This window comes from Semicossyphus pulcher, unplaced genomic scaffold, assembly GCF_022749685.1.
Source record: "Semicossyphus pulcher isolate SPU_LCO1_2020_fin unplaced genomic scaffold, fSemPul1.0.p SCAF_3, whole genome shotgun sequence".
Lineage (NCBI taxonomy): Eukaryota > Metazoa > Chordata > Actinopteri > Labriformes > Labridae > Semicossyphus > Semicossyphus pulcher.
The window spans coordinates 12360979-12377896 of record NW_027211704.1 but is presented as its reverse complement, the minus strand read 5'-3'; the positions used below and the strand labels follow the sequence as shown (position 1 = coordinate 12377896).

At 40.4% G+C, this 16918-nt stretch overlaps 1 protein-coding gene across 1 annotated transcript; it reads right to left on the bottom strand.

Moving 5' to 3' along the window:
- Nucleotides 1-917: 917 nt before the first annotated feature.
- miip (migration and invasion inhibitory protein) lies at nucleotides 918-5738 on the bottom strand. Its single transcript, XM_069678507.1, has 9 exons — nucleotides 5504-5738; nucleotides 4896-5101; nucleotides 3597-3702; nucleotides 3392-3503; nucleotides 3225-3304; nucleotides 3003-3129; nucleotides 2452-2548; nucleotides 2182-2292; nucleotides 918-1796 (listed from the first exon to the last, which is right to left on the bottom strand). The coding sequence occupies exons 1-9, from the start codon at nucleotides 5736-5738 to the stop codon at nucleotides 1674-1676; spliced, it is 1197 nt and encodes a 398-aa protein (XP_069534608.1). The 3' UTR covers nucleotides 918-1673.
- Between the last annotated feature and the right edge of the window lie 11180 nt (nucleotides 5739-16918).

Genomic DNA, 16918 nt, shown 5'->3' with positions numbered 1-16918 from the left:
AATGTCCGTTTTCACTATCGCTGAATGAGGTAACTCAATGGTGATTGAGCCTATGGCCCACTTATGAAAGCCTTTGCATTTGCAGTATTATGGACTGGGTGTCTGGTGCAACTGCGAAAAAAATCACAAGCGGCACCCAGTTAGTGACGAGTTTTCCATCACCCAGCAGTGGTTGGTCTGTTCCAGTTTCTGCAAGTGTTGCCGGTTAACAGTAATCTACTATGGCTGAACAAACAAAGAAAAGATCGATGACTACAGATACAACTTCAAAAATAAGTGAAAATCCAAAGAAAAAGAAACAAATTGAACGCTCAGATGAAGCAAACAGTCCAGAAAGGAAAGCAACCGTCAGCGAGGAAAATCAAGAGTTACAACCGGAGACGTTCATGCACGTCACACATGTCACTGTGTGGATATCTGAGAAGTGTGCTCCTGCAATTACTGTTGATCGCCATAGGTGCCGCCAAAAAGAACGAGATTCCAACTTTACATATCAATCACCAAACATATCGTTGTGTGACTTCTGACTCTGATAACGGCTGATAAAGGCCTTTTGGTATGATGTTGTAGAGTTAAACAACCTGCATCACTGCGTCTTTGCCAGTGAAAATGAGCAGAGCGTCAAAAGTCGTGATCCGTTTGAAGATATGATGAAGATAAAATGACCTTCAGAGGCATATTTTCCCTTACAAGCTGCTTGTGGTAAAATCAAAGTATCAGTATCACAAAGCACATTTTACACAAAGCTTCGCTCGTGGTATCTGAAGCATCCGAACTCTATGATAAAGATCATCAGCCTGCCACGCAACAGCACAAGCCGACATCTGACGTTTGGTTTTGAACGGGACTTTGTGCTACAACACACAAAAATCAGCAGGGAATAAAAATTTAAAACAAACATTTATTTCTGTCAAACTTGGAACACATACAAAAAAATAGCAATACATATAGATTCCGTGCATTGAATTAATTTCGTTGAATGCACACTCATATTTACTGTGAATGCTGTCATTTAAATACATTAGCATGTAAAGTGGAAAAACTGAAGTGTCAGAGGTGGGACGGCTACAGTATCTGGCACTAAGCTTCTGTGGTTTCCTGTGAAATGGAACCTGTGCATTGACAGTGGCCTCACAGTTTGGTTTTCAGAGTTTTGTAGTCCTGTTTTAAGGAAGCGTCACAGGAAGTTTAAAACAGAAGTACGTGTGAACTTCATTCGCAGCTAACTACTGGAAAGGGAAACGTGAAATAGCCTCTGAGCAACACAGATGATTCAAAGTGACTTCCTTAATGTTTGTGAGTTGTGCGTGTTTGAAGGTCTTTTCTTTCCACTGTGGCGAAACATTATGATTCCCTTTCTCTATGTCTCTGAGGCAGATGACAGTCACGTGCGGTGTCTCAATCGGTTTTACTAATCTGACAGAAAACAACCTCAATTTCATTCTCGACTAATTACACATGACCTCAGGAGTCCTCTATCTAAGATCAGGCACTTACAAGTGTTGATGCAGTCTATGGAAATCATTGTTTCATATTAAAAGTCTACTTCACAGATATTAGAGGAAATAAAACACATACAAAACAAAATACAATACAGATGTTTAAAAAATAGACAAATGCTTTCTGAGGTCATCATGAGAAGCCTCACAGGAACTGTTTTAATTTACGGCTTGTCAGTTCAAAGGGTACGATGCGCCTCCCAGTTTTCTTTTAGAAGAGAAGTGTTGGAATTTGTGACGAGCCAAGAGGGTCACATCTGAGACCTGGTTACGGGATTCTTTGGGAGGAGGGATATCCTGGAAAACATTAAGAATCTCATTTGAAAATGTTTTTCACAAGGTTTAACACGTCAGATATCTAACAACAATTATTTTTGAAGGCCTTTTTTTCCACAGCAGACGTTTCAACATGTCCGAGCTGAAGGAGCACACGTCTAATCAATAGCATTAATAACAACAGCATCGCATTTAGACGGGTCAGTTCAAAGACTCTGTTATTGTGCATGTTGATTCAGTCATTGTTAACTGGAAACCTTAAAGGAACAAAGTCATTGTTCATGTCAGTAGTTCCTTCTTTGCTTTCCCAGCTACAAGTCAAAATGTCAGCTGACAAAAAGCAGATACTATATCTGTTGTTCAATATTTTATTTTGAGACAAAATAAAAAGCGTGCCCTGTCTCACCTCCACTTGTAACTCGGTGGAGCTCTTCATGTTCAGACTGCTGCGCAGGTCGAGGCTGCTGGGTGTCGGCAGGGCGCTCTGACCTTTGTTTGACCAGCCAGAGAGACAGTGCTGAACAAGAGAGAGAGAGAGAGAGAGAGAGAGAGAGATCCATAATTTGTTGTAACTGTTAATTTAAACAAAGACTCATAAACACATTATGAAAATATCAGAGGTAAAATTCGCAGCTTGGTAGTAATAACTTTTCTTTCAGTGATCTCACGCACTCACCGATGGTAATCCCAAACTGTCAGAGGGGTTGAAACTGCATCGTCGGTGAGCTTTGTATTTGTAAGGTGGACAGAGGGCGGAGCGAGGGATGCTGACCCTGACAAAAACAAAACAAAAAGACAAATTAGTTTAGATGCTGCTACAGTGGTGAAACGCTGTGAATGGAAAAAAATAAAACTGATGATTGAGAAAAGAAAATTCAGTGAAAGACGCTTCAGTTTTTGAAGCCCAAACCAACAGGAAACCCGACATTATTCCACAATGAGCAAACATTTGGCAATTGTGGCAAGGAAAAACTTTCTTTTACCAGGCAGAAACCTTGAGCGGAACCAAGGTTTTACACACAGACATAGAAACAGAACTCCTTTCAAGAAGGAAATACAGCTCAGTATAAAAAGGTCTCAGCTGCATCCTAGCGCTCCATCGCCTTCAGTATTAATCAAGCTGGGACAAAGTACATCACATTAAAAATGTCTTTCGCCTGCTGCCCATAAATGGCTCTGTTGTTCATCTGTGGCCGTAAAAAGCATTCAAGTACACATCATTATTACCTGATGAGAGCTGGTTCAGCAGCAGTGTGAGGATGGGAGGACTTGTGCTTTTTGCACACAGGGCAGCACTCCTGATGGTGAAGTGGGACGGGGAACAGTCTGCTGTTTATCCGATAAGAGAACGTACCTGAACAAAAAGTGAGCAAGCAGACATGAGAATAACTTCAGCTGTCATGAAAAGAACAACGAGAGTAGCCTGTTCAAATAAATAACCCCTCTTACACTGATGAGTGTCTGTGTAAGCCTCAGGGCCGTCTTTGTCTGTTAGAGGCGGCAGGACTGGATGCTTCTCCTCAGAAAATCTATGAGGAGAATAGAGCCATCATCATCCATCCATAAATGTAACACACATGTTCGAACACAAGAGAAATCAAGTGTGAAGCACTCACTCTGCTTGTGGGCTGTGGACACACTCGTCTCTATTGAGCGATCGAAACGTGCGCAGGTCATTGAAGAATTCATCAGAGCGCTCTATCAAGGAGTCTTCAGCATCCAGGACTCCTTTGAGGGAACAAACATCACATTTTAGGGCTCCATTAGATGATCATTTGTATAACAGAGAAATAGAAAACACAGAGAGCAAAAAAGGCGTACCTGCTATCCAATCATACCCGAGCAAAGGAGGCAAATGATGCCTGTCTGAGGCAGAAATCTCTTCACATTCATCAGGCTGAAATGTGACTCTGCTCCGCTCCTCCCTCTACAAAAACAAACACAAAGGAAATAATTAATTCAACTGTATATTTAAGTCCATACAAAACCCACACACAGAATAACTTTAAAAGTGATATCCTCATTGGGTTGCACTTTATTTTTGCGGGACACTTTCTAGCCACAAGGATGTGTCATCAACTCAAACACAGGTTTGCAGGTTTAATCGTTTCCTTTTGCGATATTAAAAAGTGATCCCTGATATAGTAAGAATCATAAAAATAAGCTTTATTTACAAGGCAATTTTCTTAACAAAAAACAAAAACAACAATAAAATTGACAACAAGAAATAAGTCCAACAACTGCTTCAAATCAGCTAAATTATCGCTCGAAGATGAAAAGAAATAGCTCCATAGCGCCCTCTGTGGTCCACTGTGAGAATAATTTAATACTTTAGTTTTCTTTGTGTGCTCTTCACAGAGCTGAGCATATTTTATGCAATGCAATGAAATTTAATATCTGTTTTAATTCAAGCACAGTCTATTTTTAACAACGTGTGTTCACATTTATGAATACAATTGCTGGCTTTACCCGGACAAATATTTTCTGTTGTGCCCCTATAGATGTTTATGCAATGAACCTTTACGGGAACTTTGGAGAAACCCAAAGTCTGGAGCTCTTGGAGCAGTTACACCTCTAGTGTCTTATTAAGATAAAACTGTGTTTATTTACCATCTGATAAGGAACATATTATTCCTGGTTTTGGCTAATGTGATACATAGTACATCTTATTATTATTCCTATTTGTTCTGGATCAGAACAGCCCCAAAGAAACTTTAAAATATCCAGCACTTTTTTTCCAAGCAGCTGAAAGAGCTACTTTTAAGTTTTATCACTTGTGGGTCAAAAACATTTATCTCCTCTACTTCCTCACTGGTTGGTCCATCCTCTGACGAAAAACTACTGAAGGGTGCCGTGAGCGGTGGTGTCAGTGAGGACACAACAACATATTGGACTTCTGGACATTTTAAGTGTTTGGCTTCAAAGAAATGTGATTATGTTGGTAAAAATGTTTTGAGACAGCTGATGAACATTTTATTGTTCTTTCAGGGTGTAAAATCAGGATTGACATTTGACTCATTGCCGAGTCCTGTGGGTCTTTTAACCTGAACAGTTTGGACAGTGCTGCTTACGCCATGAAATAGATTACATTTAGGGAATGTTTATCAGTTCCTTTTTTACCTGTTCCTTGTTTTGACTTGCTAGACAGGACCTGCTGGTGCTGGTTGGATTTGTATCCTGCAGCCTGTTGTGGACTTGAGGATGTCTGTTGCTGTCTTTCCAAAGGTCTGATGCTGTTGTATGTTCAGTGGTCCATCCGCTGTGTTTGGAGGTCAAAGATGGAGTTGAAATATTGTGCTGGGTTCTTGTTTGTCTCTCACTTTCATCTGATAGGGACACGAGGAAAGAGATTACTCTGTCAATTATTGCAGATTTTTTACATCATATGAACACATACAGGTTTTCACTGAAAAGTACATCGATAAGCAGCTCAAAACAACTAAACATATGTTTGCAACAGGAAAACACAGTAGAGGGCAGGGCACAAGGAATTGTATGCAATATTAAAAAATCTCATATCAGCACATATATGAATTTTGACAAAGACAAGTGCATTTAATAGCTTTTTTAGAGTTTCAACACCCATAATCTTAAGTATCTCAAGTATATTTGCCATGAAAAACAAATAAACTAACTATTCAGACTTAACGTTATCGAGTAGCTAACTTAGCGAATTAGCAGACTAATGTCCTGTCTTAGACCTCGTGTTTAACACACGTTTTAATTACCCTCAAATCTCACGGTAGGGTTGGCCAGGGCGGCCCGGGCAGAACCGTGGTCTGCATCGATCAGGGTCAGGACCTCCGCGGGGTCTCTCCTGCCCTCAGCCTCGTCCTCTCTCTCCCTCTTGCGGCCCTGACTGCTGCCGCTCAGTCGCTCCAGTATCTCCCCCTGCTGCTTCAACTGGTTTAATAAATCTTTGTTACGCTGTCTCAATTCCTCCAGTCGGTGTAACGACGACATGTTTAGAATTTATACCGCGTTTAAAACACGTTTATCTAACAAGAAGAGAATAAAACAGCGAAAGTTTCTGATTCTTTTGGGATTCAAACCAGACTCCACCAGCTCCATAACAACCCGTTGACAACAATGATTTGATTGGCTGTGAAGATGCTACCCATAATGCCTTGCGACCGTTCGAGATTTGTCTTAAAGGGATAGGCACGCAATGGATTAAAGCCTTTAAACTAGAGGTTAGAAGTTGACAACAGAGGGCGCAATTTACCTGATTAGTGACATTGGACACAGTCATCGATAGTCTGTACGGATAGCATGATTATGGGTTGTAGTGGAGTAAAAAGTGGGATTTAATATATTCCTCTGGTATGTGGTAGAGTAGTTTGAATAGAGTAGATCAGTTTCATCTTACTCAGAGAGTCTTTTACTTTCCACCACTGGTTAATAACAACCCCAAGCCCAACTAAATGTACTCAGTACCTTAAATTATAGGTTATTGTTAGATATTTCAATTTCCACCAAAACTCAAAGAAACAAAACGATGAACAAATAACAAGACTGAAAAGCTTAGCATGCCTAAAGTGAGCAGGGACAGCATACTCCCAAGAAAACTATACTAGGTAGAAAGAAGAAATAAACTTCAGGGTGAACAGTTTGAAGTGGAAACTCGTACAAGGACAGCTGCAAGAGATGACAGGATAAAAAAAATGAGCCTTGGAGTAAGAATAAAGCATAAACAGATGATTTACAATAACAACCTTTTTAATATATGTCTACAATTAAAGGTATAATCTCGATTTTCTTGTAAATAAATGTCTGTTAAGTCACTATGAGTGAGGTAACACAATGGTTATTGAACCTATGGCCCACTGATGAAAGCCTTTGCATTTACAGTATATAGTTTTATTATGGACTGGGTGTCTGTGGCGACATTCACTGAAATAAACACAAGTGGCGCCCAGTTAGTGATGCGTTTTCCATCAGCCAGCAGTGGTTGGTCTGCCAGAGAGGGTAGGCGGAGCTAAGCGGCTGCTTTTCTGGTCTCTGCAAGTGTTGCGAGTCAACAGTAATCAACTATGGCTGAACAAACAAAGAAAAGATGGATGACTACAGATACAACTTCAAAAATATGTGAACATCCAAAGAAAAAGAAACAAATTTGATGCTTAGATGAAGGCAAACAGTCTAAAAAGGAGAGCGACCATCAGTGAGGAAAATCAAGAGTTACAGCCGTTACAAAGGGAGTCAACCGTGGATGTCTGGTTCAATTGGGAAGTGTACTCTTATAATTAATGTTTATCGCCAAAGGTGCTGCCAAAGAGTACTGAAACTGAAATCTTCGAGACTACAACTTGAAAGCTAGGCCTATTTAATTTAATGATCAGTTTCATTATAAATTAAAGCCTAAGAGGCTTATCTCAGAGATTTGTACTAGAGTCTATACTATCCACTTATGAACCCTATTAGGAGACAAATGCACATTGCTAGGAAGAGCGATCTCTCTTAGTATACACGTTCAGCCACTTGTTTATTATCTATGAGATTTTTAATTTTTTTGACATTTTATGGTCTGGAAGAATTTATTTGCACGAAAATCGACTTGTTTTTCTAAATTACATCAGGACCTTCTTCTGTTCATACAGTATGCTTCCTCCATCTCGAGGGATGATCCAGTAATAAGAACAGATAACACAGTCACATTGCACTTTTCTACTTTTCCACTTTGGTGTTATGGCTTTGTCTGTGAAATTTCCATTTGAAGTTTTTTTAAATTTGATATTAATAAAGCTTTTGATGCATTTAACCAAATCCGCACATTCTGTACTTTAGCAGATTTAGCTAAAAGTCAGTTTCTTGCTGATTTCCTGTGTTAGACACACACAGTATGTTGACTTACAGTTGATGGATAAACATGTTGTCTTTTCTCCCATCACTCCTAAAGGACAACTTCCTCCTTTGTGGCTTGATGACATTAGTTTATTTACACTAAACCTGTCCATCCGTGGTGGCAGTAATAACAGTGTTGCAGGTGGTGCAGGGTCACAGCTGTAATCATGTGCCGGATCCCCTGTGGAGCGAGTGAGGGTGGAACTGTGTGGGCGAGCTGCTGTTCAGTATTCCAGTCATGGCTCGTTTGCATCAGGAGCCGTCCAGGCCGGTCCAGTATGATTAGTTGACCACAGTTGTGTGGAGTTGCACCCCATTATCATTAAACGGTGCCAGTCATGAAGTCATATACTCCTCCCTGTCTCTCTAATTACACCCCCACTGCTGGGCTCCAGGCAATTACGGCCCGCCGCCAGAAGGCTTCATCGTTCATTAGACACAGATTACGGACACATCAACAACAACAACAGAAGAAAAGCAGAATTATTCATATTTCTGCTAAACAAACACAAATCTCCTTAGAAAAAATTTCCTTATGTGTTTATTTGGAGGAAAACAAAGGAGAAAGAATCACATGAGCAGAAGTCTAAATATTTTTTAGCTATGTCACGATATCTACTAAAAGTGACAGTCAGTCAGTTAGAAGAAGTTGAGAAGACCCTGAGCATCTTTACAAACCCAGAAAGGAAGATCACTTAATCACTTAACAAACTCTAATCTGCTTCATCAGGACTGTGTGTGTTTAGTTTGACCTGACGAAACAAGCACACAACCCCACAACTGTCATCAGATTAACATCTGAATATTTCTACAAGATGATTGGTGCTTGAGCGTTTATGACATCACCTTTTCCAAGTTAATCCCAGCCACTAAAAACCAGAGTGAAGAGCTCAAAACACACGGCAGGAAAAAGCTCTAAGTGCATAAAATCATCCATCATCTATCAAAATATTTATGTCGGGCAAACAAAGTGTCTCCTGCATATTTTTCTGACCTATTTAGGAATAGATCTCAGAATGCATCCGGTCGGTGATGATTTATAAATGTTTGATGTTACATTGTTTTTTATTAACTTGTTGAGCTGTTGAATAAAATATGATTATGAACTTTGTATATGGTTTTTACAGTGTGGCCGTTCATTTGCTAATCTATAACATAGGGCACTGCACAAATATAAGATAACTGCTGTGAATGCACCCGAAGAGCATGTTAGTTACCCACAGGAGACCACGGCACAGAACATGACCCACATTATTGAATTACTGCTCATTACTACACTAAGTTATCAGTATTAAGTTGGGGTTTGTATGAACGCATACATCAGTAATTATTGTACAGAGGCAGGAATATTATCCATTCACCATATCCACATGGCAGCCATTTTCCTCAGATGTCACGCTCACAGTAACAGCATCAGCAGTAATTCATAAATGATCATTGTGGTACTTACTCATTCAGTTTGAGTTTGAGTACAGTAATGTTGGTTGTCGTAAGGGTGGCGGCTGCAATGGTGATCATGATGGGGCATGTCTGTTGAAAAAAAAAAAACTTTTACATAAAAATATTAATATAAAATATTAGCAGCAAATTAAATGTAATGAGGTGTGTCTGATTTGTCAAAGTGAGTATTAACATTTGACATTGATTTGAGGACAGTGGGCCACATGACATGGAAGCTATAAAAAGGTGAAAAAAATATATTAAAAGTGCGTCTGATACACCGAATTTTACAAAATTTTGGTTTGTGTTAATGCAACTTAAAACGTTTAAGGTAATCGGTTTCCTCAAGTGAAATGAAAAGACACAGTAGAGTTTTAAGTTGAGATAAACTACTTTACTAAGTTCATTTTACTTAATTAGTTCAAAATACTAATGGAATGGGTGCTGTTAACTTAATTTATTAGTGCTCACGTCTTTAAAAAATTACAGCTTACTCAAATAATGCAGGTTCATTCTAAACACAATAATTTCACATGATTTGACACAGTTAAGTTCTTTTACTCACGTTTTCCTTATCGTTTTTTTTAAAGTAAACTTGCTAGAATTTACAGTGTAAAGGTTGTAAGTCATAAAAATGTATGGTACCAGACAAATTGTTATCATTTCACCGCTAAGCAACTTAAAAGACAATAAATAGTTAAAAGTCGAAAATACATTCGGTCATATTTTTAAGCAAAACAAGATATTTGGTCACGACTGTTAGACAACAGCTTACATTAGCATTCAACCACCTAGCTAACATTATGTTTGCTAGGAACTAAATTCCTAGTTAACATTATGTTACCTAGAAATGTACGGCTTTCCGATTATATCGTGTAACACTACCAAACTGTAATATTAGCTTTTAGCTACCTCCTAGCTTACTGTAACACTAGCTAGAAAGTGGCTTAATGCTAACGTTAGCTGTTTTCTGACCATAGCCAGGGTAATGTTAAAATATAGTTTTATCCTGAAAATTTGGCCAGATTTTACTTTCGGCTTTTCAGTGTTCATTGTTTTTTTCATTTACTGATCAATCTAGAAATAGTGAAAAAATTATTGTTGAAAACCTTAAATGGATTTAAAGAGGGATCATAGCAACATTATAGCAGCATTTGAGCTTCCCACTCTGAGCTTGACATCAGAGAAAGATGGCCGCTGTGGAACTTTTTTGAGCAATGTTTTTGTATGTTGTAAGTTTTTCTGTTAGCCAGTAAAAGTAATGCACTTCCAGCTCAGCTATCACCAGCTTTCAGTGTGTTTCTGCCCAGTAGACAGAATCCCACTGGATCTTAATCATAAGGCAAAGCAGTCAAATTGTATTTAGGCTGAGCTATTAGATTTATGTACTTAAAATTAACCAGCTGCCTGATTTTATCTGTCAGGATCCGTTTGAATAAATATTTTAAAGCTAAACCGCTGAGTTTCATTATATGGTATATACATAAAGTTTGACATGCCTGTTCAAACATAATCTCTACACGTAACTTTAGTTCGTGGTTATACAAACCGCACAGTTTGAGGCCTTTGGAAAAAAAAACAACAACTTGCTGTTACCACACGGTCGGCTGCTTGTAGCTCTCTCTGCTTTTTATCTGATCTGAAAGGCCTCTCTTGTCTCCCTTGTTGCAGAGTTGAAATCGTCACAGTGGGAATATGAGGAGGCAAAGAAAATAACCCGGAGCCAAGGTAAACACACACACACACACACACACATACCCTGTATGCTGTGTGTGTGTGTGTGTGTGTGTGTGTGTGTGTGTGTGTGTGAGCTTGCGGTTTCCTGGAAAACATTTGTCCTTTTTCAACAATGTCTCCCAACAGGCTTTTTATATTTTCCAGGAAACAGGCATCTCCGAATAAGAGCTAGTTATGTGAGACGTTGACATGAGGTAATATCAGAGAGTGAAAGACCAGCCGAGGAGCTTGATGGAGGAGGCGGGGGTCTGACAGAAGAGGGCGACTAACAGGATGGTGAGGGAGGTGGTTTTTGCTGATAAAGAAAGGGAAAAGGGTCGATTGTCCCCACCGCTGAAGCGATAGCGCCGGATGCCATTAAGATAAGGAGGATTAGACCTGCCACATGGCTGTCCAGGCTGCTACAACCTGAGGGACAGGTGGAGAAGAAAAGACCCCATCCTGGAGGGTCTGTTGTCGCGTTGCCTCTTTTAGTTACCACAGGGACTGATTCATGTGAGGTTGAGGATTTCAGAGGATATTGATTTTAGATCAAACCAAGCAGAACTCTCACTCACAAGTGGCTCTGTCATGAGTTTGAAGAACAGAGAAAATCTCTAAATGTTACAATGAGTAGTGGAAGAATGATGTTAACCTTTAGTGAAAGTAGCAATACCACAGTGTTACCGTAACAACAAATTTTACTCGGTGAAAGTACATAACAAATATGTACATAGCAAAATGTTCTTAAGTTGACAGGACCGGTCATTAAAGCCGGATTAATATTTCTCTTCAGGGGCGGCTGTGGCTCAGTGGTAGAGTCGGTCGCCTCTCAATCGGAAGGTTGGTGGTTTGATCCCTGACTGCTACACGTTACATGTCAAAGTGTCCTCGGGCAAGACACTGAACCAAATCGCTCCCGAAGACACAGGCATCAGGTATAATTGGCATTTAGGCCTCTGCATTCAGTGCGTGAATGTGTGTGAAAGTGTGAATGTGACATGTAGTGCAAAGCGCTAGTCAGAAGACTAGAAAAGCGCTATGTACCATTCACCAACAAGCATCATATTTATTATTACTTAAGCATTCATGTGTACGTTACGGAGCCCCTGAAGTCCCATAAGGTGATCATTATTATCTTTACATAAAACAAAGCAGGACTGAACAACTTGAGACCACATGAGCATCACGAGACATCACTGTAACAACCCACATATGTTTGGGGCCTCTTATGATTAAGCAGCAGGAACATTTTGGATGTCTAAATCTTACTATCATCAAGGGAGAGCTTAACACAACATGTGTCAGTGGTGCTAGACTTTGATGTCAAGGGAATGAAAATAGATATGTCTATGTGAGTCTCATTTTTGTACTAAAGTGCCGCACTTTGAGTCTCAGTTACGCTTACTTTTAGTAAAGTGTAGCAACAGTTAATCCCCTGATGAGGCTGCTTTTAGGACAGTTTGATTGACTATTTTTCCAACAAAGTTTTTATTGTAGTGCTGTGTGCTCCAAACCAGAAAAATATGTTATTCTACTCTCACCTCTCCCCCTTTTGTTACAATTTTCCGATTATTTCTGTGCTGTTCTTTATCAGTCTGACAAAACATTCGAAGGAAAAAATTATTTGTTATTGTTAGTGTCCCTGCAATCCTACAGATAATATTCACTAATGCATAAAAGCTTTTTGAACCTGGGTACGTTCCATCCACATTGTGCTTGTTATATTATTGCTAAAGCACCAAGTGAATCAAGAGTAGTAAGCAGTACACATATGCACATAACAAACATGTGCAGAGAGAATGCATGACACTAATGCGCACATATTCTGTGCAGCAGGCTCCTGCACAGGAGCATTACTCTTTCTTATTTAAAAGCGTTTTTTCTCTTCTTTTCCAGAGAATCACGCTCGACCACTCTCTGGTTTTGCTTGAGTAAGAGCGAGGAGGGAAGCTGCCAATGACAATCTCCCCACTGACCCCAGCAATAATGGCACAGCCGCCCCGTAGTTCAACGTATTACACCTGGAAAGCGGTGATCTAATGGACGCTGATTTATGAGGACAGACACCATGAGGTTTGCTTCAGGTTGTGTTCCTGTGAGTTAGTCAGCAGTGGGACCTCATATTGGGCCTTTAATGTCACTGCTGTGCTTAATGACCTGTGTGCAGCTCTGAGGCCTATTAGACACATGCAGTAAATCAGCAGAGGAGGAACATACCAGTTAATCACAGCCTTTGTTTCGGGCCAATGGAAGACAATGAATCTAGCAGAACGACGCCGAGCTGACAGAGAGTGTGTAAGGACAACTTGCACCGTCACGTAAGACAGCGTCAAACAACAATCAATGCCACTATTTCATCCCGGCACTGCAGCCTTATATAACCGAGACTGTGGCATTGTTAGTGTTTGTAAGATAGTATCACCTCATCAGAAAGTCACAATGCGTGAGCTTCTTGCTCAAACGCATTGCAATTAAAAACTCAAATATTCTGCTGTGGTTAAGCTGAGTGCTGGTTTAATCCGACAGCATTTCACATGGTTCATAATTAAAACGGAGGGGAGAATGTAAAGCAGTGATTACCACTTTTGTCAAGCACAGAAAGAGTCAAAAAAAAGAAGAAATTAAAAACTATATATTAAATGCAGATTAATTAATGTGGAAATAAGAACATGCTGCTTTCAAATCTTCTGCTGCAACCAAAGAAAGGAAAATATTACGCAACCGGTCATCGGATAACGTTTTAAATCATGAGACGGATTTTTACCAAAACACATAAACCTGCGAAAACAGCTGCAACCGTCTCTCCTCTTTTTACTCTGCGAGTTTCCAAGCACGCACATTTCAGACTCCGCCACAGGCTTTTAGCAAAGTTAAGCAGCCTTCTCCATCAAATACGTACAGTAGCATTCATCATCAATAGCCTAATTAAAAAGCTTTCAAGCTTGTTTTTCACATCCACTAATCACAGAGACATAACAGTATTTGTTTACGGCGAGAAAAAGCACACGCTGCCCTCACAGCAAAATACATCACCAATAATCGAATTTTAGGTTCCCTGCTTAAAACGTAATTAGACTTACTCGTGCAAAAACTCGGAATATCGTCTGAAATCGAGTATGTAACGTGCAGGATCCAGACTGCAGCAAAGTAAAGATTTGATTTGCGCAGATTTGAAGTTAGGTAATGATCCTGACAAATGAAGAAAAGCAACACATTAGCTGAAGATGCTGCGACCGCGAGCAGAAAGGAGAATATGAGGAAGAAAGAAAAACCCTCCACTAGAAGCAACAGAACCTTTTAAAAGCTCTGCTGTTCATTTACTTCGTATAAAAGCTTAAATGATCAGAAATACATTAGTCAGACGCTCCTCTGCAAAAGAAAGAGCAGCTTTCTTCCAGTGCGATCAGAAGCCTTTTACTTCAATTTCATGACTCTTTGCAGTCACACGCTCAGATGTATGGGTCTCCTGTTTGCAGTGCACCTTCCTCCACCGTGATGATGTCATAGTTCAGAGGGACAGAGAGAAGAAACGCTTCTCTGCCTGATTACATCTTCCCTCTCCTTGGCCTTTTCCGATATCGGTGAGTCCGATCTCTGTACCTCCCTGCAGGAATAACATGGAGACTTTAAAGGGTCTCTGGAGACAGAGCTCACATGTTCCTAATCTTAGAGTACGGATAAGTCATGAAGCGAAGGAATTAGATGCACTTTAAAACCTACAGTGGTGCTGGAGCTTTGGCTGCACGGTAAGATGTATTTTTAGACCTTTTGTTAGCTGCACCATTCTTATTAAACCAATGTTTGGATCCTTTTAAGGCAAAATAGGGCTCATATCAAGTTTGCCAATCTCACCAACCTAATGAAAAGTTGAAGCTGCAGTGTGTTTTTATATACATTGAAAGCCTCCTAGATTTGAATCAGTCAGTAAACAAGACTAGGTCAAAACCTCGTGTGTGGCTGACCGCATCAGGTCAGTGTGCGCTTTTGTGGGCAATGTGTTACAAGGACTGTCCGTGTAAGGCCGATGACAACGTGTTTGAAAGCAGGTGCGCGCTGCGGTCGTAGGGGAGGACAGTGGACGAGCAGCGGAGGAGCAGCCCTGCCTACTCCCCGAACAAAGTATCCAGAGCCGTATAGAGTCAGTGGAGGTCCAACATGCTCCATGATCCGCCATTGCGATGTGGCAACTCTCTCTCTCTATGACCCTGAAAGTATCGTCACTCACTCACTCAGTCAGTCAGTCACTCAGTCAGTCACATACAGACTGATGTGTAGGGCTGACACCGGCGGTCAGCCAAAAAACAAGTTAAAAATGTAGCCAGTGGCATCACACACAACCAGGCTATAACTCAACAACAAACAAGAGAGGTGGCCAACCTCTTTATGCACGCTATCATCTTTTCCTGCATAGCATTTTACAAGCTGGTCACAAGCAAGCATAAACCTGTGATCCAAAGCCAAATCGCCATCACCATTGCAAAACAAATTCAAATGTCTGATTTACTTGATTAAGTTATAAAAGCTGTTCATAATGCAGAAGGGCAGCAGCAGCAGGGCAACAAGGGCAATGACCAAAAGGGACTGTGTTGTGCAACACAGATGTAGCAAGTGTGAGCAAATGAGCTAGATCCTGAAATAACAAAAATTACCCAAACAAAAACTTCAGATATTGCAAGTAAACCAAAGATGTTACAATTTCATTTAGCAGACGCTTTTGTCCAAAGCGACGTCCATCTGGGAGTTAATACAACACAAGCTACGATCAAGACAGGAGGGAACAAAGTCAGGAAGTGCCAACAAACAGCTTCAAGTGCGCTCGGACACAGGCGCCGACAGACAGGGCGTAAAGAAGCAGAGTTTATTTTTTAAACATGCATTGTTTAATACGTCTCTGTTATTTCTGTAATAGTATTTTATTAATTGTGTAACTTCATAGTCTCTTGAAAACGTCCATTGAAAATTAGCTCCTTAGCAAAGTCACATTAACGCACAGAATGCTGATTAATGTGTGTTGTCCCTTGTAAATGAATAAATGTGTATACAAATAGATACATACATAAATAAGAAGATACTCCAGATATAAGACTGCTAAAAACTTTTAAGATGCTTAAATTTTTTTTATGTTATTTAAGTACAGTTTTTGTTTTGCACCTTGCTCGTTATAAATCTGTTAAAGGTGTAATCAACCTCTGGGGATCATTAAAGTACTATCTTATCTTATCTTAATGTCTGTGACGCTGAACTTTTCAGTCAAGATTCACAATATCATGGGATCAAATGATGATGCACGTAACACCAAATGCTTGCACAGTGAGTACATGAGAGGAACCGTCCTCTCTGCTAAATAAAATCTATGAATAAATGATTAACTCAGCTGAAACCTCGGCTCCCCACCGGGCCGCTCTCTGTCTGTCATGTTGTTGATAAATGGCTGCAGGCTTCTCCACATATGCCAGTATCCTCGTCAGTAAGTTTAAACAATGCCACACACGGGGATCTTTAGTGTATTAGTGCATCTTGAATACTTGTTCTATTTTGGGTTTAATCCACTGAAAATTTGTTTAATCTCAACTTGTCTCTCAGCAGCGACAGCACCTGAGCAACTGGGGCGTCTCCGAGCATCACCGCGGCCCCCGCTTCCCCTTTATTATCAGCTAATTAGCGTGTTTAATCAGGCTGATAATGAGCTCGGGCGCCATGCCATTTCAATCTGACTCCAGGCCAGGGTTCAGATTCCCGCCGGGTGAGCACACCGTGGGCACCCCAGATCTCCCTGAAGGTGAGTCTTCCCGGTCACAAGAGCAGAGAGGAATGACAGCAGCAATGTGTTTGTTGTGATGATAAGAGGAGGGCATAAATCCTGCACCTTTAAGGCAACAGCTAGAGCCGCTAAGAAACTCTGTTATCAGTCTGTGGAGGGCTTTAAGAACACGCTTGTCTTATATCTCTGCAAGCTTTCCACATTTTCCTGCCCTCCACAGTGACATAAAGAAACTGATGCTCTCTGTAACACATCCGTTTGACCTCCTCAGACACAGATCATAACCCGAAATCACCGCGCGCCCACAACATTTTTTCTTATCACAGAGCTGTAATCGAAAACAATCCAGTATTATCACCTCCCATCTGCCTCTCCTCTC